The following is a 24,096-nucleotide window of genomic DNA, read 5'->3' as shown; positions in this document are numbered from 1 at the left end:
CAGTGGCTCCTTCACGAAGCTCAGAGAGTCCATACGGAGGAGCAGCGAGAAGCTGGTGCGCAAACTGAAAGGAGCGGGAACACCGGAGACAAGCCCCAGGAACTCTGGGTAATATTCAGCTGGAGAATTCACTTAATTGGTTAACGATGCTACAGATGACATTCTTTTTTTTTATCCACTTTTTCTCCCATTTTCTATATTTTCTCCCATCCCAATTTCGTATCATCCAATTCAACCCTCCCCTGTCACGAACGCTGTTTCTTGCCTCCCACAAGCCGGCTGCAATGTGGACTAAGTCATACATAGCACAAGTCCCCTCCGGTACTTGAGGTAACAGCAGTCGCATCTTTTCACCTGCGCAGCTCGATCTCTCAGTGGCGAGGAGTAACGCATGGGAGGCTCACGCTGCCCCCGACACTTCCTGATTCTACTGCGCAGGCGCACCAACCGACCTGTAGGAGTCGCTGTCCACAACGCCCAATCCCCACCCATCAGTTTCCCACCCCCTAATATGGCCAATGTGTATTAGTATGAATGACCAGCTAAACTGAAAGCAATGTGGAGCGCTGGGCTCGAACAGGCAAGCCCAGCGTCTCCGTCATTCGTGGCGAGCGCTTTGCCCACTACGCCACGTAGCCGCCCGCTACAGATGACATTCTTATGTAACACTGATTGGCTGAAGGAGTTTGTCTGTCAAGGCAGGTACTCCCGCCCACTGAAATGGGTCTCGGTGGCTAGAAGTCCAGGCTTTCAGGCTAGATCTAACATTATATATTGATATATTTTTAAATACTATTGTACAACCTTCGAGTCCTACGTCCACTTTGATCATTAATAAACCACGCATTAACATATTTTGTTATAATGTTGTTTACCAGAATGAAGAGGGCCAACTCTCTGAATGTGTTGAACGTTGGAGCCAGAGAGAGTCAGGAGGCCGTCCAGGTGAGCGGATCACACACCAACACACAGCAGAACACACACCAACACACAGCAGAACACACACCAACACACAGCAGAACACACACCAACACACAGCAACACACACGCCAACACACAGCAGAACACACACCAACACACAGCAGAACACACGCCAACACACAGCAGAACACACCAACACACAGCAGAACACACACCAACACACAGCAGAACACACCAACACACAGCAGAACACGCCAACACACAGCAGAACACACCAACACACAGCAGAACACGCACCAACACACAGCAGAACACACCAACACACAGCAGAACACGCCAACACACAGCAACACACACGCCAACACACAGCAGAACACACACCAACACACAGCAGAACACACGCCAACACACAGCAGAACACACCAACACACAGCAGAACACACACCAACACACAGCAGAACACACGCCAACACACAGCAGAACACGCCAACACACAGCAGAACACACCAACACACAGCAGAACATGCACCAACACACAACAGAACACACACCAACACACAGCAGAACACACACCAACACACAGCAGAACACACACCAACACACACCAACACACAGCAGAACACACACCAACACACAGCAGAACACACACCAACACACAGCAGAACACACGCCAACACACAGCAGAACACACACCAACACACACCAACACACAGCAGAACACACCAACACACAGCAGAACACACACCAACACACAGCAGAACACACCAACACACAGCAGAACACACCAACACACAGCAAAACACGCACCAACACACAGCAGAACACACCAACACACAGCAGAACACGCACCAACACACAGCAGAACACACACCAACACACAGCAGAACACACCAACACACAGCAGAACACACCAACACACAGCAGAACACACCAACACACAGCAGAACACACCAACACACAGCAACACACAGCAGAACACACCAACACACAGCAAAACACACACCAACACACACCAACACACAGCAGAACACACCAACACACAGCAGAACACACAGCAGAACACACACCAACACACACCAACACACAGCAGAACACACCAACACACAGCAGAACACACCAACACACAGCAGAACACACACCAACACACAGCAGAACACACCAACACACAGCAGAACACACACCAACACACAGCGGAACACACCAACACACAGCAGAACACACCAACACACAGCAGAACACACACCAACACACAGCAGAACACACCAACACACAGCAGAACACACACCAACACACAGCGGAACACACACCAACACACAGCGGAACACACCAACACACAGCAGAACACACCAACACACAGCAGAACACACACCAACACACAGCGGAACACACCAACACACAGCAGAACACACACCGGAACACACACCAACACACAGCAGAACACACACCAACACACAGCAGAACACACCAACACACAGCAGAACACATGTTGTGAATAAGTGACAAAGAAATATTTACCAGTGTGACGAAACCAATATCATATCAGGGTATCTGCGGGGTATTAAAAAGTCTTTAAAAGTATTACATTCATAATTCTCAATTTAAGGCCTTTAAAAAGTATTAAGTCTTGTCGGGAGATGAAATAATATTAAATATATGAAATATTTCTTTGTATTCAAGTCGTTAAAAGTCTTAACTGTAACTTGTTGAAACCTGCAGATAGCCTGAATGTGTGTGTTTGTTCCTGCAGGACTCGGGCCATCTGACTGAGAAGCGAGGCTTAAGCTCCAGCACCCAGAGCCTGGCGAGGCGGGGCTCTCTCAGCGGGGCCAGCTAGCCTGTGTCCTGACACCCCTGTACTCTACATGGGGGTCCTGACACCCCTGTACTCTACCTGGGGGTCCTGACACCCCTGTACTCTACCTGGGGGTCCTGACACCCCTGTACTCTACATGGGGGTCCTGACACCCCTGTACTCTACATGGGGGTCCTGACACCCCTGTACTCTACCTGGGGGTCCTGACACCCCTGTACTCTACCTGGGGGTCCTGACACCCCTGTACTCTACCTGGGGGTCCTGACACCCCTATACTCTACCTGGGGTCCCTGTTGCTCCCAGGTCTCAAATCCTGCTCCCGCTCTACTGACTTGACAATCAGCTGTGGGCTGGTTTTCCGTTCCACCACCAGTCCGACCACTTGATACTTCCAATTGACCTGACTGAAACCCCGCCCCTCTTTTCTCCATCCTCCAATCACAACCGTTGCTTCTCTCGGGACGCCCGAGGAGAGCAACAGTTGCGATTGGAGGATCAAGAAAAGGGGGCGGGGCCTGTTAGGCTCCTGCTGCACTATTAACGGCTGCTACGACCGTCCTTCCACGTCTATTCAGTCACGTCTGACAACAGAAGGCACTGCGATCATCACCCGGCATGTTCTTTCTAAACAACTTAAGGATGTTGTCTCAGGTAGGCTTCCCTTTCTTAAGTAACGTTTGATACATGGAAAACTTACGAGGAGTGATTCCTTACAAGGAATGTGTTTTTTTTGCACCTGGCTGGTGAGGTGCAAAAACTGTCCCCATTTTTTATGATGATTTTATGAGTTATTGTTGAAAAACCACAGGGTTGAAATATGTTTTGTTTGATTGTCTTGATTATTTTGGTTGCAGACTTACAAACTCTTTTGATATGATGTTTTGGCACGTTTGACTTGAAAGCTATCAAATTGGTGAATCTCTTGATACTGTCAAACAAACGTTATCCTTTATTTATGCATTTATGTGGCTTTAAATAATGTGGCACATTCCAATTGTATCTTTTATCTTGTCAGCTAATGTTAAAACATAGATGTGTTCACTACTGCTGTTTTGCACTTTAGCACAATTTTATTATTCCATACCGTGGACTAAAAAAATGCTATTTCAACCAAGCACATTTATATAAAGAAAAAAATAAGTTTATTAAAAATGTTAAAAACGACGGTATGTATTGACAGGAGTCTAGGTCTACAGCCCTTTTCACAGTGAAGGAAGTTGTCACAGATGGGTAAAAATGAACATTTCCATTCCATGAACCATCAGCTAGATTGATGAGGAGACATTAGAGGCAACAGAAACATAGCTTAGGCTGCCAGACGGATATTTGATGACTTGTAAAAAGCACATTTCTCATGTTACTTAAAGGGATATTTCACTCAAGTTGCAGCAGTCTTTCCTCTATGTAAGTGCATCTACAAGTAAGCTAGCGACCACTGCTGTCCCTCTCGTCCGCTGTCAACACCACCGTTCCTCCCAGGTGTCAGGCTCCTGATTCACCTCCATTCATTTTGGGGACCTAGTCTAAATATTATACTTCTGAAGTATAAACAAACGACTGCTGTGCAGATTTCACGAAGAAGATTCTCAAAGGTACAGTACATGTTTGTTTTGGCATTTGATGTCTTTACAGATTTATTACCTTTGAAAAATTAAAGCAGATCTGGGCGGCTGAGTGGCGCTCGCCACTAACGCAGGAGACGCTGGTATCGAGCCCAGCTCTCTGCGTTGCTACCGGCTTGGCCGGCCGTCATACTAACACAATTGGCAGTGTTAGAGGGTGGGAAAAGCCGGTGGGTGGGGATTGGACGTTGTGGACAGCGACTCCTACAGGTCGGTTGGGTGACGCCGGTGCGGCGGAAACAGGAAGTATCAGGGGCAGCGTGAGCCTCCCACGCGTTACTCCTCGCCACAGAGTTCGAGCTGCTGCGGTGAAAAGATGGGACAGGCTGCCTCCTTGTGTACCGGAGGGGACACGTGATGCAAGGCTTCTATCCTCACTACAGCCGACCAGTGGGAGGCATAGTCTAGCAATGTTCAAGACAGGGGAGGGGAGAATTGGAAATACGAAATTGGGATGGGAGAAAAATAGAAAATAAGGAGAAAAAGTGGATACAAAAGAAAGAAAAATTGAAGCAGATCTGGTAAATTAGTTGTAGGTTTGCGTGTGCTCCGTATCTGCATTGCATGGAATGTTTGGGATTCTAAACATTCTGTGAAAAGTTGACAGTTGGTCAAACTACACCTCAAGTGAGAAGTAGTTCCTTTTACTAATGGTGTGAAAAAAAGTACATTTCACTCAAACAAATATATTACACAGAATATTATTGCTGTATAGTTTGTTTATACTTAAGAAGTATGATAATCCTCAAAATAAACGGAAGTGAATGAGGAGCCTGACCCCTGGGAGGAATGGTGGTGTTGACAGCGGACGACAGGGAAGGCTTTGGTCGCCAACTTACTTGTAGATGACCTTAGATAGAGATATTTATTTAACTGATACTATCCGTGCTGGTGCACTGGCAGACCTGAATGTAGCTGAAGTGTTACTAATGTTATAACTTATAACCCATCCGTGACACGTCAATGTTTGTTGTGAAAATGGCCTATTATCAGGTGTAGAAAACAACAACAAACAGACTCCTTGATGACAAAGCAGAAGTTCTCCCGTGAGTCTTATGGTACTTCGCTAATCATAACTCAACCTGGTAACTTGTAGACCTTGGTGTTTGTACGTTGTTCACAGCACTACTGAGATGTGTTTGTACTTATTCTAGATTTAGTCTTCCTGTTTTCATCTTCTGTCAAAACCTTTTAAAATATTGTATGTATAGTATGGTACATATCAACCATGTGAAATGTACAACACCATTATTCAGCTAAATGTAAACTCCAGCCATTTAAAGCCCCAATCTGGAATTATTTGACCATATAAATATGGGGGTATTTGATTTATAGATGGGAAAGCTTTCTGGAATGTTCTCAAACCATCGTAAATCAGAATGTAGGTCTGTTTACGTCAATGTTTCGAAACACATTACCAACGTAGACAAACCTCGCAGCCACAAAATACAACTAACTCAAAACTCATAATTACCTCTTGTCTAGTGTTAGTCAGCTAGAAAATGCAAAACATGTCTCAATTCCTATTTTCCTAGATGTGAAGCACCTCATGGACTGGCAATGTGACTCGCTCACTCAAAGTAGAGGTCGGAGGTCAAACGTTCTGTTGTAATGTAATCAAATGAGAGCTCCGTCCACAATGGTGTTCAGAACACAGTTTCGGTTCCTTCCGTTTTCGGGGCACTTCCCTCATAGGCTGGTCAAGATATGCCTCCTAAAATGTCTAAACGGAAGTACAGGCTACAGGCTTTCCGGTTTCGACAAAACAATTATAGAAACGTGTGAAGTGCACAATATTTCCTCGTTTAAGCCACTGCAACGGCTTTGCCTGAAGAATTTACTACATGACCGGGATGTTCTAGCTTGTTTGCCGACAGGATTCGGGAAAAGTTTGGTCCGTTCGGAGGCAGCTTCCAGGGGAAGTACATACACCGGAAATTCTACCCCATAGACACTTTCGGCAGTAGTTCTTTACCAGGCTTTATCTCACGGAGATAAAACTGGGAACGAGGTTATTCAGTGGCTAACCGTTGGTCCACTCTGCCCTTAGTGGCGGGTCCGGGCAATGCGCTTTGTGTGAGTGTTGCATCTATGACACGTGTGTCCTTGTTTGGTCGTCTGGCCATCCAGTAGCTTATGTCAGGATTGCGGATTGGGCCTTTTAATAGCTGTTGAATCTTCCAACTCTAGTAAGCTATTGTAAAATCACCTATTGTTACCTCAAAGGTAAACAAGTGTTGTCTGCCTCAGTGAACCAGAATCAATTTTTTATTTACAATTAAATTGAAAACTGAAAGACTGAGCCCCGCTGGGTAGCTAAAATAAAACCATTATTCTGTGTTTGATTGACACACTCAGGATCTGTTAATAAGAACAAGGCAGAGGGACAAATGCATATTCTATTTTTCTGTATCGGACAACTACTGATTGTACATTTGCTGTAGCAGAATATTTTACTACCGTTTGTTAAAAAGGGCTGTACTATCAGATATGTGAATGACTGACAAATGACCACCAGCTTGGCTAAGCCACTAGGAGAATGTTACACTCACTGTTAAAAGCACATTATTTATGTAGAACCTGTTACATAGAGAGAGATCTGTCCTCTTGATACCATGTTTCTTCTGGACATTTTTTAATGTTTGTATTTTATATCTGAAACTAAAGCTGACATGTAAAATAAAGCATCTTGATACTCTTTAAAGGCTCAATCCAAAGTTATTTCTTTACTATATAGATTGGGGGTTATATTCAAATAGAATTTATTCCTATATTCAGGGTATCTGCAGGTTTCAAGTTAAATGTAACCACACTAGCAAGAAAGAAATAAACACAGTAGTGACACTGATCTGGCAGCTGCACTTTCAGTATTCAGTAACTATTTAAATTCTTGCACGTTCCATACAAGCTCTCGCCAGACGCACCAAGCTCCCAGTAGCCTTGCAAAAAACAAAGATCTGAATACAAAAACATTTCATATATTTAATCTCCCGACCGGGCTGCCAAATCTTTTGAATTTGAGACGTTTGAGGCCTTAAATTGAGAATTGTTACTTTCTCTTGGCAATGGGAGTGGGTTTCTTCATCAAGCGCTTCTCCTGATCATTAGCACACAAGTATCTTGTGTTTTATTATAAATAAACATGACTGTTAAAACTGCCAAGTATGAATATGATATTATCCTATCAAACCCATAGGTAGGAAGTAGAGGACACAAGTCGACCGCATAGTACAAACATTTATTTCCCAGTCAGAACATGGATACAAACAAATATTAAATTTTCCTTGTAAAAAAAGACTATTTATAGTTACAGTAGAAAAGGAAACACCAGTAGCATTGTCTGTACGACAGACACCAGAGACTGGTTTGAACCAAGAGAGACTTTCTGTGGTCTGAGCAGCAGCGGAGGGAGACTCCATGTGACAACAAGTTGCATAAGTTCACTTAGGTAGTTATTTCTACATAACAGACGCCAATCTTTTCAGTATATTTCAGTCTCATCTCCTCACAATATGACACTGTACATATTTAAGTGCTCTGTAATACTGAATTCTCAACAGGTTGCCTCTAATACTGTGCTTTGTAACCTGAGTGCGTTGCTGCACATATCTTGAATGGATAGAAGGGACATTTCCTAGAATCAGATATTGTTGTCATGTAATGTAAAATGTTGGAATGTTCAACACATCTGCCACTGGAATGTTGATTCAAATGGTGCCCTTGTTGCCATGGTACCACAGCAACTTGCTCAATGTTGATCCAAATGATGCCCTTGTTGCCATGGTACCACAGCAACTTGCTGAATGTTGATCCAAATGATGCCGTTGTTGCCATGGTACCACAGCAACTTTCCGAGTCTCAATGCACCAAACCATCTCCGGATTTCCATGACAACATTATCGAACACTCCATGGCAGCCATTTAAAGGAACACGCCAACATTATTTGCTCACCATCTTCCGTTCGAGTCAGACAAGAAGATAAGATACCAGTTTCCTCTCTGTGTTCAGTAGAAAGCTATCCGGCTGAAAGCTAGCCTAGCTTAGCACAATGAATGGAAGGGGAGAGTACCCATAGATATCTATAGAACAGATATCTATGAGAGTACCGGTTAGCCTAGGCGTTGGCCAACTAACGCCTCTCCCAGAGTTCAAGCTAGGCCACCAGTGCTAAGCTAGGCTAGTGTGTAGCCGGATAGCTTTCTACTGAATGCATAGAGAAAACTGCCATCTATCTTCTTGTCTGATGGAGAAGACGGTAGGAAAATGTCCCATAATGTCGGTGTGTTCCTTTTTAAAGGTGTACCAACCAAATGAGCACCAGGAACCCAGACCCGATGAATGACCTTTCCATCAATTCCAGTTCTATGTGTTGCTTGCGTCGGCCGGCGGCAGCAGGTGTCTCTCGGGCCTGTAATTATCACAGTCAGTGACCCGTGGTCTGTGTCTCAGTAGTGATGATGCGATCACAGCAGCAAGCGGTCGTCATCGCCAATGCGTTGTCATGGTGATGCCGTCACAGGCTTCCTGTCGCCTCAGGCCTGGTGGGCCATCTGACTGATTTTCTTCAGCATCTCCTCCGACTGCAGCTGTTCCAGGGTCAGCAGGGACAGACCCAGCTGGTCCTCCTGGAGGAAGACATCAGAGGGATGACAAGGTAATAAGAATAAAAGGAGATCAGTCAGAGAGGACAGTAATGGGAGACAGTGAAACCAACCAATGAGAAATCACAGTACCTGTGTGTGTGTGTGTGTGTGTGTGTGTGTGTGTGTGTGTGTGTATGTATATATGACTGATTGTAATATATGTGCTAGCGTGTGTATACTGTTTGTGAAAGTGAATATATAGTATTAGTCATGGTAGTCTACCTGTCTGAAAGGCTGTGCCATCTGGCGCAGGAAGTGCTTGGAGAGCTGTATAGTCTCGTCTACGGTGAGGTTGAGACTGCCGTCACTGAGGTGCTCCTGTATCCACCTGGGAAGCTTCCCACGCTTGTCTGCTCTGGCATAACGCTGCGGAGAAGAGAGGAGCGGGCAGGAGAGGAAAGGGACTCACAATTACTGCTCCAGGAAGCACCACCACTGGCTGCCAGAACCAGAGCCAGCACTGGGCTTCTCACACTCAAGTCTGGCTCCAGCTGTCTTAACCAGGGCTGGCTCCAGGTGTATTAACCAGGACTGGCTCCAGTTGTATTAACCAGGACTGGCTCCAGTTGTATTAACCAGGACTGGCTCCAGTTGTATTAACCAGGACTGGCTCCAGGTGTATTAACCAGGACTGGCTCCAGGTGTATTAACCAGGACTGGCTCCAGTTGTATTAACCAGGACTGGCTCCAGCTGTCTTAACCAGGACTGGCTCCAGCTGTATTAACCAGGACCGGCTCCAGTTGTATTAACCAGGACCGGCTCCAGTTGTATTAACCAGGACCGGCTCCAGTTGTATTAACCAGGACCGGCTCCAGTTGTATTAACCAGGACTGGCTCCAGTTGTATTAACCAGGACTGGCTCCAGCTGTATTAACCAGGACTGGCTCCAGTTGTATTAACCAGGACTGGCTCCAGGTGTATTAACCAGGACCAGGACTGGCTCCAGCTGTATTAACCAGGACCGGCTCCAGCTGTCTTAACCAGGACCAGGACTGGCTCCAGCTGTATTAACCAGGACCAGGACTGGCTCCAGCTGTATTAACCAGGACCAGGACCGGCTCCAGTTGTATTAACCAGGACTGGCTCCAGGTGTATTAACCAGGACTGGCTCCAGCTGTATTAACCAGGACTGGCTCCAGCTGTATTAACCAGGACTGGCTCCAGCTGTATTAACCAGGACTGGCTCCAGCTGTATTAACCAGGACTGGCTCCAGCTGTATTAACCAGGACTGGCTCCAGTTGTATTAACCAGGACTGGCTCCAGCTGTATTAACCAGGACCGGCTCCAGGTGTATTAACCAGGACTGGCTCCAGCTGTATTAACCATCCAGCTGTATTAACCAGGACTGGCTCCAGCTGTCTTAACCAGGACTGGCTCCAGCTGTATTAACCAGGACTGGCTCCAGCTGTATTAACCAGGACTGGCTCCAGCTGTATTAACCAGGACTGGCTCCAGTTGTATTAACCAGGACCGGCTCCAGTTGTATTAACCAGGACCGGCTCCAGTTGTATTAACCAGGACCGGCTCCAGTTGTATTAACCAGGACTGGCTCCAGCTGTATTAACCAGGACCGGCTCCAGCTGTATTAACCAGGGCTGGCTCCAGCTGTATTAACCAGGACTGGCTCCAGTTGTAGGAACAAGGGCTGGAGGTTGTGTGTGAATATAATTGAGTGGACGCCGCCATCCCTGGTTACTACAACTAGAACCGGCTTGACACACATACTCATACAACAAGCAGACACAGAGGCAGACTTGGATATGCTCTTGTATTGGCAAACACATCCATTCAGATAATATACATAAACACAGACACACACACCTTGTCAGCGAAGATCATGAGTCCGTAGTCCGTCTTGCCTCGGATAACTCTGCCCACACACTGGGCCGCGTGGCGCATGGCATCAAACGTCAGGAAGTCATTCTCTCTGATCTGAAACTGGTCCCGAAGGTACTCCAGGCGAGCCTGAGAGAGGTAGGTGCGAATACATTTAATTATGATCAAAATCTGAGGGTCGGAAAGAGAATTGTGTAAAGAAATGGAGGTGAAGACAGACTGAAGACAGACGGTAGAGAGGAACTGACCTTGAGGATGCGGCTCTGTGTGTAAACATAAGGCACTCCGAACATGATCACTGCCCGACCAAAGTGGTGTACTGGGGAGGAGACAGAGTCCAGTCAGTAGAGGCTCTATGTGCTTCAGGCTCCACAGAGGGAACCCAGCGCAGGACCGACTAGTAGCGGGAGGTCTCTGGGTAACTGCACAATGACTTAACACAACCAAGTTACTGGAGTACAATCTTTTTTATATATAACTTTGTATGATAGCATGTTAGATGCCAATTTGTTTTTGTTGTACTTGTGCTGTATGCCTGTATGACGATACATTTTAATCTAATCTAAACAAGTGATTCATAATTCTTGCTGAAAAGATGGCAGGATGTGTCTTTGTGCGTCACATGTCTTTTCTAGTGACAGAACTGAAAAGGAAGAGCTTTTTATTGCCATGTTGACTGATTCATGTGTACCATTGACACTAAAAGATAAAAACAAACATCTCCAGTGAACCAATGTGGAGTTTATGTAGTATAATGCTTAAAGGGACAGTTGGAACCCTAGCTCTATTTCCTACGTATATATGATGTTGATCAGTCCTTTCTCAACACACTCAACTGGATTTATCCACGCCAACTGAAACTAACTATCCGTTTAAGGGTAAAAAGAGTATAAAGACTGCATCCTCTTTTTTGCTGTTGTATGCTAGGGGGGGGGGGGGGGGGGGGGCTACATCAACTCAAGGGACACCAACAAAACAAGCTGGTGAAGAAGGCTAGCTCCGTGGTGGGAGTGGAGCTGGTCAAACGAGGTGGTGGCGGAGAGGGGGTGAGCAGGAAGTTGGCCGCTCCCTCCCACCCCCGACACTCCACTAACCGCCTCGGCCAGTCCTTCATGCCGGCGGCCATCAGGCTCCACAACCGTGGGCATGGACTGCAGCCAGCAGCTGGAGAACTAACGGCTGCAGAACTTGAAAACTATTAGGAATGTCTGACCACTAAGTATGTCTGACTCTTAACCACCAAAACCTGCACGGACTACAATGTATGACGTATATCATGCCAGTTAGGGCAGTGGTTCTCAAACTATGGGTCGCGACCCAAATTGGGGTCGCGGGTAGGTGACAGTGACGCATTGGCAAGTAAAAAAAGTTTAATGTTCTGGCAACATATCCTGGCTAAATATGCCTCATTTTATAACTGTGTATTGATAACATAGTGCTGTAATTACATTTTCTAATAAATATGCATTATCAAGTTCAACAACGTGTGCTTTTATTTTGATATTCCTTAATTCCACGTTGAAATTACACGATGTGGGGTCCCCAAAAAAAATCCTAAATAAAATGGGGTCACGGTATGAAAAAGTTTGAGAACCCCTGAGTTAGGGTAATTTGTGTATACTGCACCTTGTGTATACCGTTTACTCATAGTATATATTCAGATAAAAATTCTTTATTGCCTATATTTATTGTAATATATAATCAATAGGGCATTCAGACCCTCATCTGCACCTTTGTTTACACTGTTTATTCATTCTCATATTTCAAATTGTATTGTCTATATTTTGTCTTGCTACTATTACCCTGCCCATACCTGTACCCCCCCCCCCCCCCTTTGCCCAAGGGGATGAATGAATATCTTATCTTACCAAAGTCTATTCCCTCAGACACCTTCCCTCTGGCCACAGAGAGCAGGATGGCTCCTCTGCCGTTCTCACAGGCCTGGGCAGGAGAGACACAGAGCGGGTTGGAATCCACCACCAGACCAACTTCATGTTAGATGCTAGACAGCTTTGATAGTCTAGCTTGATCACTTAACACAAACCAGGGACAAAATTATATTTTTGAAACAGTTTCAAAGAGATGTGCTTAATTTAAAAAGATGCGTGCCTCCAAATTAGGAAACATGACTTGTTATATAAACTTTAATTCAACTAAGCCAAATAAGCTATATGAGCTATACACCTCCCCCTCTGCCTCGTGGTTAGCAACTCTCCCCTATAGTGACTCACAGGCACTTTGTTCAGACCAGTTCAATCTAGCCGAGAACACTTTGGATCTACGATACTGCGTGTCCTTGCTTTTCTCCAAATATGAAACATTCATGCTCTATTGTGCCTGGGTCTAATCTACTAATGGGACCTATTAATGTCATATTTTTGCCTGGGTATGATCTATAAAGAAAGAGGCTGGACTGGGATGGCACAACATCGTTCGGGAGGCCAAAAACCGTGCAACATGGAAAGAAATCGTCAGTGGCCTATGCTCCGCAGGGAGTGCAAAGGCTTAAGTCAGTAAGTCATGATCTATAAAGCAGGACCTGACATAAGCCCTCTTGCCTGGGTGCAAGGTATGAAGCAGGGCCTGACATAAGCCCTCTTGCCTGGGTGCAAGGTATGAAACAGGGCCCGACATAAGCCCTCTTGCCTGGGTGCAAGGTATGAAGCAGGGCCTGACATAAGCCCTCTTGCCTGGGTGTGAGGTATGAAGCAGGGCCTGACATAAGCCCTCTTGCCTGGGTGTGAGGTATGAAGCAGGGCCTGACATAAGCCCTCTTGCCTGGGTGTGAGGTATGAAGCAGGGCCTGACATAAGCCCTCTTGCCTGGGTGTGAGGTATGAAGCAGGGCCTGACATAAGCCCGCTTGCCTGGGTGTGAGGTATGAAGCAGGGCCTGACATAAGCCCTCTTGCCTGGGTGTGAGGTATGAAGCAGGGCCTGACATAAGCCCTCTTGCCTGGGTGTGAGGTATGTAGCAGGGCCTGACATAAGCCCTCTTGCCTGGGTGTGAGGTATGAAGCAGGGCCTGACATAAGCCCTCTTGCCTGGGTGTGAGGTATGAAGCAGGGCCTGACATAAGCCCTCTTGCCTGGGTGTGAGGTATGAAGCAGGGCCTGACATAAGCCCTCTTGCCTGGGTGTGAGGTATGAAGCAGGGCCCGACATAAGCCCTTTTGCCTGGGTGTGAGGTATGTAGCAGGGCCTGACATAAGCCCTCTTGCCTGGGTGTGAGGTATGTAGCAGGGCCTGACATAAGCCCTCTTGCCTGGGTGTGAGGTATGAACATGGAGGGTGTGATCTGTAATAAGGCAGCAGGGTCTGACCTCTTGGTATTTCTCCAGGGCCATGCTGGTCTCTGCTGCGTCCGGAGTCTCTATGAAGATCAGCTTGTTTCTCTGAACGTTTTCCAGGATGCCCTACATACATACAAACAAACACACACACCATTATTTTTCTGTATATATATATATATATATATATATATATATATATATATATATATATATATATATATATATATATATATATATATAATATATAATTATTTGTGTTTGTGCGCCAGGGTAGAGATCAATTTACTTTCAATTAAATTAATTCAAATTGAATATTGATCCCAATCCTGACATATGTGTGTGCATGTGTGCGTACATGTGTGCATGTGCGTCTGCGTGCACGCACACTCACCTGTTCATACCACGAGGCCACTATGTTCTCCATATAGACATAGCTGGTGAAAAACGCTACGATGCCATCTGGAACAATCGCAGACATCTGCAGAAGCAGGTCGCCATAGTTACGGATCACCGCTAGAAATAGAAGACGGAAGGTTATTCTTTATGCTGTAAAGTCTGGGGGACAGCATATTCTCCGTGTCTGAATGTATGAATATGATTAGGGACGTCCTGAGCCAATCTGAAATATCAGTATCGGCGTCGATTACAGCATATTTAAATCAAATTCCCTGTTATTAAAAAACAAAGCTGTGTTTCAGGCTTTGTTTCTTAATGCAGAGCTATTCAATTGTCAACCATATCTTACCTACACTGGACTAGTTTTCCTAATGTTAATGGACCGGAATGGTGCACTCACTGTCCAGCTGGATTCTCTAGAACTGTATCGGCAAATAGTCAAGATTCAATTACTTGGATCAGGATCGGGGACCAAATGATAAATACATTACTTACCAAAGTCTTCTCTGGTCTCAAACTTAGAGCTCAGGGCCACCTGGTCATTCCCCCTGCCCACAATCTGAGAGAGAGAGCGAGACAGACAGAGAGACAGGCAGAGAGACAAACAGGCAGACAGACAGACAGGCAGAGAGACAAACAGGCAGGCAGACAGACAGACATGCAGGCAGAGAGACAGACAGAGAGACAGACAGAAAAGGAGAAGTGAATAGTTAGCTTATGAGACATCAGTAACAGTTTCAAGGACATAAATGGCTGTGATGTGACACTAAGAACAATCTATCACTATTTCAACAATCTGCCTTCTCCCACCAGAGGACAGAGGCAGGTGTGTGTGTGTATAGCTATTAGCTACCCACCAGAGGACAGAGGCAGGTGTGTGTGTGTATAGCTATTAGCTACCCACCAGAGGACAGAGGCAGGTGTGTGTGTGTGTGTGTATAGCTATTAGCTATCCACCAGAGGACAGAGGCAGGTGTGCGCATGTGTGTGCGCGTGTGTGTGTATTAGCTACCCACCAGAGGACAGAGGCAGGTGTGTGTGTGTGTGTGTATGTGTATATACCGTACTTTTCGCACTATAAGCCGCACCTGAATATAAGCCGCAGCAGCTAAATTGAATGATGTGTACATATATAAGCCGCAGGTGTTTTAATGTTTAATTACCATATGTAAGGGTTCGTGCACAGAGGGGATTGTCGGGAAAGAGATGGCTGTTTGAGGAAGCTCCCATTATTAACATTTTTGTTTAAACAGGAACGTTAGCCAGTTAGCAGCTCCGGGTACAGTAGGTACCAACGTTAGCTCTCATAACATTAGCAGCTCCCAGTTTGCAGCTACAGTAGGTAGCAACGTTAGCTCTCATAACGTTAGCCAGTTAGCAGCTCCGGGTACAGTAGGTACCAACGTTAGCTCTCATAACGTTAGCCAGTTAGCAGCTCCGGGTACAGTAAGTACCAACGTTAGCTCTCATAACGTTAGCCAGTTAGCAGCTCCGGGTACAGTAGGTACCAACGTTAGCTCTCATAACGTTAGCCAGTTAGCAGCTCCCAGTTTGCAGCTCCGGGTACAGTAGGTAGCAACGTTAGCTCTCATAACGTTAGCCAGTTAGCAGCTCCCAGTTTGCAGCTCCGGGTACAGTAGGTAGCAACGTTAGCTCTCATAACGTTAGCCAGTTAGCAGCGCCGGGTACAGTAGGTAGGCAGCATGTTGAAAGAGGAGCCCCGAGCTGCTCATACACTAGACTCTTGCCGTAATGGTTTGTTGACGTGAGGGGGAGGAGGAGGGCCAAGGCGTGCACTGCTGCAGCAGATTTAGGAGTCTGATCTGACGGTCACAGAGCTGAGGGAGCGCGCCCAGTTAGCTGTAAAAATCCATAGATTAGCCGCACCGTTATATAAGCCGCAGGGTCGAAAAATGGGGGGAAAAGCCGCGGCTTATAGTCCGAAAAGTACGGTAGCTACCCACCAGAGGACATAGGCAGGTCCGTGCCAGTGTCATGGTGAAGGACGCCACGGTAACGGGGCGGAAGTCGAGTATTCTGGGATAGATGTCCAATGGAGAGAGGGTCTGAGGAGAGAAGAACACGGTCAGACAGAGCAATGATAGAAACTAAATAACTAGAAGAGACATCACCATCACATGGCTGGTATGATCTATGTATCTAACTCTACTGGGAGGGAGGAGGTCTATGATTAACGAGACAGGAGAGGAGGAAACCAAGTATCCCCCCTAACTCAGAAAATTTACACAATTTTGGACATTCCCACAAATCAAAAAGGTCTTGTATCAAGGATTTACACCCTAATCTCCCGTAACACAGAAACGTCTCTTGATAAAATCAAAGTAGATTGGGAAAAGGAATTGGGCGATGTTATAGATGAGGATGTTTGGGATGGAGTATTGGCCAGAGTAAATGACAGTACGTCTTCCAGGCTCAATCTGATGATAAAAATACAAAATGCGAAAATACAAAATGTGCCATTCAATGTGTATTGTATTTCACTGTACCTTGATGACGAATACATTTATATAAAAAAAAAAAAAAAAAAAAAAGGGTATAGAAGGTTATTACAGGAAGATACCTCTCTCTCTATTGGAGTACATGATGATGATGATGATGAAGCTAATGACAGCTCACTGAGGACACCTACAGACCAGTTCATGTATCAGCACAGACTCAGCTTCCAAGACGCCACTGAAATCTCTTTATTTGCCAAGTACATTTTTGCATCCTCCATGTCCTCTGAATTTAAAGTACAATAGAAATCTGCTTTTTCAATCTCGTTCCAACATTTCTTACAGAAGGCATGTTGATGTAACATGATCCAAAATGTTGGAGCCGTTGTTGTGAAAATGATGACTAAAGCACTTTGAGCTATATCCCCCTGGATATCAACCAAATCGAACCATTTCAGATATCCAATATCTGCTTCGCATAATACACTCTCCGATTGGCTCATCAGTCCTCTAGCTGAGTGGTGTAAGCTTGTCCTGTATCAAGCACATAGTGTTTAGTGAACAGAAGGCTATGCCCTCCTGCCAAATATCAATAATAATATCAAAACAAATTATACGTCTGAAGCTGAAAAAAACTATACATTAACATTCCACAATAAGCAATGTATGACTGAATAAAAAAAGATCATTGTACTGTATCTTTAATTATCTAGGAGCAGGTGGGGAACCACAGTCCGGCACCTGGGGACCAACTCCAGTTCTAATGTGTCCAGCATGCAGGTCGTTTACGGTGTTGGAGGAAACCAGAGTACCCAGAGGAAACCAGAGTGTCCCCCCAGTCGGGTTTGAACCCGACTGTGATAAACAGTTAAACACTGAACCCAGGACCTTCTCGCTGTGAGGCAACAGTGCTGAACAGAACACGGCACCGAAGAAGACTAGCCTAATCCAACACTAATGCATGAGCAATAGAGGTCAAACCCAACTACCTCAAAATGTCTAGCGCTTGCCAGAGGAGAACAGGCTGGCCAGCTCTGCATCTTCTCTTCAATCTGTCTCTTACATACGTACCTTTACAGGCTTGCCTTCATCAATAGTCTTTATTTGTCTATTATCTTTGTTTCACTTTATAAAGAAGAAAAGAAAAAAAATCTATTTATTTTTGGGCTTTCTGCATTTTTCACCCATCCCAATTTTGTCGTTATGCCAATTCCCTTCCTGGTCGTTGCGCGCATTGCCCCACTGTCGTTGTTACACTTTCTTAACGTGTTTAGCGACTTCTGTTATCTCCGTTGTTCTGTTCCATCATGTGTGAAGCACTTTGTGACCTTGTGATTTTGAAAAGGTACAAATACTAGTTTATCATGATTATAATAAAAGTTTGATTAGTACGTGACCCTGTAGAAGAGGGAGGGGGGAGGGAGGGAGGGTAGGGCACACAGTGTTTATTTTCTTCTCTTTGTAGCGGCCCACCACTTTACCGGACAGACCCGCCGCAAATAGACTTCCTGAACGGAGACAATGACATAGGGACGGCATGTCTCGCGTGTAGACGGTCTTTTCTGATGCTATTTGTATCCGACCCACCCGGCCTAGCGCCTCCACAAATAACATAAAGACTCCACGCAGGGAAACACTGGGATAGAGATGGAAAGAACAGGAGAGGGAAGGACAGAGAGGACGTCACGAGGACAGAGAAGACATTGAGAGGACAGAGACATCATGAGGACAGAGAAGACATCATGAGGACAGAGGAGACATCATGAGGACAGAGGAGACATCATGAGGACAGAGGAGACATCATGAGGACAGAGGAGACATCATGAGGACAGAGGAGACATCATGAGGACAGAGGAGACATCATGAGGACAGAGAAGACATCATGAGGACAGAGGAGACATCATGAGGACAGAGAAGACATCATGAGGACAGAGGAGACATCATGAGGACAGAGGAGGAGACATCATGAGGACAGAGGAGACATCATGAGGACAGAGGAGACATCACGAGGACAGAGGAGACATCACAAGGACAGAGGAGACATCATGAGGACAGAGGAGACATCATGAGGACAGAGGAGACATCACGAGGACAGAGAAGACATCACAAGGACAGAGGAGACATCATGAGGACAGAGGAGACATCATGAGGACAGAGGAGACATCACGAGGACAGAGAAGACATCATGAGGACAGAGGAGACATCATGAGGACAGAGGAGACATCATGAGGACAGAGGAGACATCGAGAGGACAGAGGAGACATCATGAGGACAGAGGAGACATCATGAGGACAGAGGAGACATCATGAGGACAGAGGAGACATCATGAGGACAGAGGAGACATCATGAGGACAGAGGAGACATCACGAGGACAGAGGAGACATCATGAGGACAGAGAAGACATCATGAGGACAGAGAAGACATCATGAGGACAGAGGAGACATCATGAGGACAGAGGAGACATCATGAGGACAGAGAAGTCATCATGAGGACAGAGGAGACATCATGAGGACAGAGGAGACATCATGAGGACAGAGGAGACATCATGAGGACAGAGGAGACATCATGAGGACAGAGAAGTCATCATGAGGACAGAGGAGACATCATGAGGACAGAGGAGACATCATGAGGACAGAGGAGACATCATGAGGACAGAGGAGACATCATGAGGACAGAGAAGTCATCATGAGGACAGAGGAGACATCATGAGGACAGAGGAGACATCATGAGGACAGAGGAGACATCATGAGGACAGAGGAGACATCATGAGGACAGAGGAGACATCATGAGGACAGAGGAGACATCATGAGGACAGAGGAGACATTGAGAGGACAGAGACATCATGAGGACAGAGGAGACATCACAAGGACAGAGGAGACATCATGAGGACAGAGGAGACATCATGAGGACAGAGGAGACATCATGAGGACAGAGGAGACATCACGAGGACAGAGGAGACATCATGAGGACAGAGGAGACATCACGAGGACAGAGGAGACATCATGAGGACAGAGGAGACATTGAGAGGACAGAGACATCATGAGGACAGAGAAGACATCATGAGGACAGAGGAGACATCACGAGGACAGAGGAGACATCATGAGGACAGAGAAGACATCATGAGGACAGAGAAGACATCATGAGGACAGAGAAGACATCATGAGGACAGAGGAGACATCATGAGGACAGAGGAGACATCATGAGGACAGAGGAGACATCATGAGGACAGAGGAGACATCATGAGGACAGAGGAGACGTCATGAGGACAGAGGAGACATCATGAGGACAGAGGAGACATCACGAGGACAGAGGAGACATCACGAGGACAGAGGAGACATTACGAGCACGTTCAGCCACACACTCATACGCCCCCCACGCCTCGGCCAGTCCTCCGTGCCAGTTTACTTTTACTCTTACTCATAGTTTACATTGAGATTAAAATTATTTATTGCCTATATTTATTGTAACGTATAATAGAACCAATAGGGCATAAAGACCCTAATGATTAATCTGCACCTTTGTTTACTGTTTATTTTTCTCATCATTATATTCAGAGTTAATTATATTGCCTATATTTATGTCTTTCTACTATTACCCTGCCCATACCTGTACCTCCTTCTCCCACCTCCCCCATGCTGCTATGATGCCTGAATTTCCCCCAAGGGGATCAATAAAATAACTTATCTTATCTTAGACAGGGTAGAAGAGAAACAAGGTGAACTGATGTGAAACAGTTAGTAAGAAAAGGAGAGAATGGTAAGATACTAATACCACCTGAAAAGACTTGTGTTTATAAAACACAAGAGGTTATTATGTTATGGCCTCCGTTTAGGAAATCTAGTCGGATTCTAACTGTGTATCTCATGTTGTTCTGTCATTTAGGCCGTTCTTTTGTCTTAAGACCAAGGATCGTAAGTGACGACCATGAGTGGAAATAAATGATGAACAGTAATACTGCTGTCCTCTTGTGATGGTTCTTCTTCTTGCAGAACAGAGGAGGAAGAGAGAGAGGAAGAGGAGCATCTTACCCCAGAGGTGATGATGACCGTCTGGAATCGTTCAAACACGGGCTTGATGGCTATGGAGGGATCCATACAGCTGAGAGGGAGAAAGAAAAAGAGGTAGAGAGTCATCATCATAGCCTAAGAATGGCATCGGTCAACTGACCTAATTGGCCTGATTCATCTGAAACTAGAAGGTTGCAACATCAGCAGTTATAAGAGATTACCTTAAGAGTACAAGCTAAGCATGACACATAAAACCTCAGTGGTGATTTTAGAATTCAATAATCTCGATACATTCCTCATGTTCAGATCTAATTTCATTGCCTATATTTATGTTGTTCTATTATTACCCTGCCCATACCTTTACCCTCTCCCCATGCTGCCCGAATTTCCCCAAGGGGATCAATAAAGGAATATTTTATCTTATCTTATTCATCAAACACACTACTAAACACACACAATGTTGCAATTACATGATACATGCTTTAAAGGAACACACCAACATTATGGTAAATGATCTTACCATATTCTCCAGTCAGACAAGAAGATAGATACCAATTTCCTCTCTGTGCATTCAGTAGAAATCTACCCGGCTGCAAGCTAGCCTAGCTTAGCACACATTGATGGAAGTGGATACGGACCACTAGCCTAGCTGTTGGCCAAAAACACCTGTCCAGGGCCCTCATTTATCAATGGTGCGTACGCACAGATATGTGCGTAACCCATGCGTACGATCAAAGTGTGTGACTTATCAATTTTAACATGTGCTTGACTTTGTGCGTATATCTACGCACAGCTCGGAGCATGCGTACCTGGCGCCCGGCGGTAGAATATTATTATTGCAACGCGGAAATAAGCTTCCGTGCATTAGTTTCAACACTGGCGTGTTCTGTTGTATGACGCGTAATTCATTATTGTTCATTGTAAAATAGCGACAGTAGTGTAATTATTGTCAAACCCTATAAATATAGCATTTGGAATAAGTCTTTCTTTCCGAATGAATGCAGCATGGTTTATATATAGGGTTATCGGAATACTATGGGGTGCACTGACTGGGCTCCGCTGGGAACTGTTTTCAGAGATAGCAGATAGGAATTAATTAATGAATTAATGAATGAATGAGGGGCAGTCTAATTGCAGAGAGAACATAATATTAACTAGAGTCCGCTATACCCGAGACACCTCCTTCATTTGTACCGCAATTTAAGACAGAAATTTGAGCATGGAACAAAACGCACAAATGCCATCCCCATGCACATTCAAGTGCCACTGGCACGGTCAATCGTGATATTGGAGATGGATCAAGCAATAGACTGTTAGTCTGTTACTTTACCACCCATGTAGCTGTCAAAGCTCCATCACAAATGCAGTTATGTGAATAGAAAGGTTCTTGTATATGCTCTCGTATTATTGTTTATATAGGCTACCTAATACCGACATCAAAATAGATTGTATGCCTCTACAAATCATATGCAGGTAGAAAATTTACGGAAAATCCGTCGCGATTTGGAATGAAATTGACAGAGAACTTTAATCCCTGGGTATTAATCGAACGAAACGAAGAAAATATTCAATAGTCATATTCCAGCATGGTTATTAATGACACCAATGGCAAACAGTGGTTAACCTGTGCACCTGTGACCCCCGTTTCCATCAGGGGAGTTGATGTGGACATGGTTTAGGTGTACAAATACCTCGGTGTGCACATCGACAACAAACTGAACGGGTCAAAACATGCAGAGGCACTGTACAAGAAGGGCCAGAGCCGACTCTACTTCCTCAGAAGGCTGAGATCCTTCAATGTCTGTACAAGGATGTTGAGGATGTTCTATGAGTCGGTGGTGGCGGGCGCCTTCTTGTACGCTGTGACCTGCTGGGGCAGCGGACTGAGAGCGGGGGACACAACCAGGCTGGATAAGCTGGTCAGGAAGGCCAGCAGCGTAGTTGGGGTGGAGCTGGACTCTCTAGCGAGGGTGGCGGAGAGGAGGAGCCTTGCTAAGCTCCAGGCCATCAGGGAAAACCCCACCCACCCACTATACACAGACTTGGCTGACAGGAGGAGCATGTTCAGTGCTAGGCTCACACTACCCAAATGCAGCACTGAACGGCACAGGAAGTCCTTCATTCCAACAGCCATCAGACTATACAATGCATCACTGTGCCTCACTGCATCACTGAGCACAGAGCGGCAGCTCAATAGTGGCAGGAGGCCGTGACTAGCGGCCTCCAGGCTCCACAACAGGGGGCAGCGACGGCTGCCTGACATTGACCTAGGACTAATAGGAACCCAAGGAGGACAATAACACTACCTGATGCATACTACACCTTATGTGACACTGAATACTGTGAATGTATATTTATATTTCAGTTAGTTAGATAGTTAAATTATATTGACCAATTTGTTTACACTGCTTTGTTGTTTTTACTACCTGTACCCCCCCCCCCTTCCCCCACGCTCAGTATATTTTTACTGTATTTATTTACTGTATATTTTATTTCATTTTTATTCTATTTTACTCTACTCTTATCCTAGGCAACTTGATTTGATGTGTTATTATTCTAATTCGTGACCTGTCCTGTCTAAATGTTGAGCGATTTGCAGTGCCAAATTTCCCACGGGATAATAAAAGTATTTCTATTCTATTCTATTAACGGTCTTTATTAGTGTTTGCGCTGCCCAGGCAGCAATGATAGCTTTCTACTGAACACACAGAGAGGAAATCAGTATCTATCGTCTTGTCTGACTGATTTATATTGTAGTGTAAGAGTTTTATGTATTTTTTATTGGGAAGAATTTTAGTTTTAATGTGTGTTTTTGCACCTTGCTGAGACCTACCCTTGCCGACTATTTCTGTGACAGACGAGGACCACAATGGAAATAAGTCTCTGACTTTATTGTGTGATAATTCCTCAAACAATGCAATGCATGTGATGGTTGTGGCCCAATTGGGTTTTTCCAAATCCTGTGTGTATTTTAACATCGGTTTAAATAAATAAATTCATTCATTCATTCATTCATTCAAAGACGACCCACAAGGACACCCCTGCAGAGCAAATCTAAGTCATTAAAACACGAAAGGGTGATCAAATCTAGGATAGAACAAATGATGAA

The 24,096-nt window shown here is 45.2% G+C and overlaps 2 protein-coding genes across 2 annotated transcripts in view; one reads left to right on the top strand and one right to left on the bottom strand.

Moving 5' to 3' along the window:
• Positions 1-4,472, top strand: part of klc3 (kinesin light chain 3) — a 40,118-nt gene extending 35,646 nt beyond the window's left edge. Inside the window, 3 exon segments of the mRNA XM_084334703.1 lie at positions 1-108; positions 879-945; positions 2,669-4,472. The exon segment at positions 1-108 is cut by the window's left edge and continues 70 nt beyond it. Of these exon segments, the coding sequence (XP_084190829.1) occupies positions 1-108; positions 879-945; positions 2,669-2,755 (262 nt within the window). The 3' untranslated portion in view covers positions 2,756-4,472.
• A 3,108-nt stretch (positions 4,473-7,580) lies between these two features.
• Positions 7,581-24,096, bottom strand: part of ercc2 (excision repair cross-complementation group 2) — a 40,789-nt gene continuing 24,273 nt past the window's right edge. Inside the window, exons 14-23 of the mRNA XM_084313841.1 lie at positions 21,009-21,078; positions 16,489-16,590; positions 15,020-15,083; positions 14,520-14,641; positions 14,159-14,251; positions 12,707-12,779; positions 11,087-11,157; positions 10,824-10,967; positions 9,223-9,366; positions 7,581-8,982 (exon numbers count right to left, since the gene is read on the bottom strand). Coding sequence (XP_084169967.1) covers positions 8,890-8,982; positions 9,223-9,366; positions 10,824-10,967; positions 11,087-11,157; positions 12,707-12,779; positions 14,159-14,251; positions 14,520-14,641; positions 15,020-15,083; positions 16,489-16,590; positions 21,009-21,078 — 976 coding nt within the window. The 3' untranslated portion in view covers positions 7,581-8,889. The remainder of the gene's footprint in view (positions 8,983-9,222; positions 9,367-10,823; positions 10,968-11,086; positions 11,158-12,706; positions 12,780-14,158; positions 14,252-14,519; positions 14,642-15,019; positions 15,084-16,488; positions 16,591-21,008; positions 21,079-24,096) is intronic.

The sequence above is a fragment of the Notolepis coatsorum genome (genome assembly GCF_963971535.1).
Source record: "Notolepis coatsorum genome assembly, chromosome: 1".
NCBI lineage: Eukaryota > Metazoa > Chordata > Actinopteri > Aulopiformes > Paralepididae > Notolepis > Notolepis coatsorum.
This window is presented reverse-complemented; position numbering and strand designations above follow the sequence as displayed.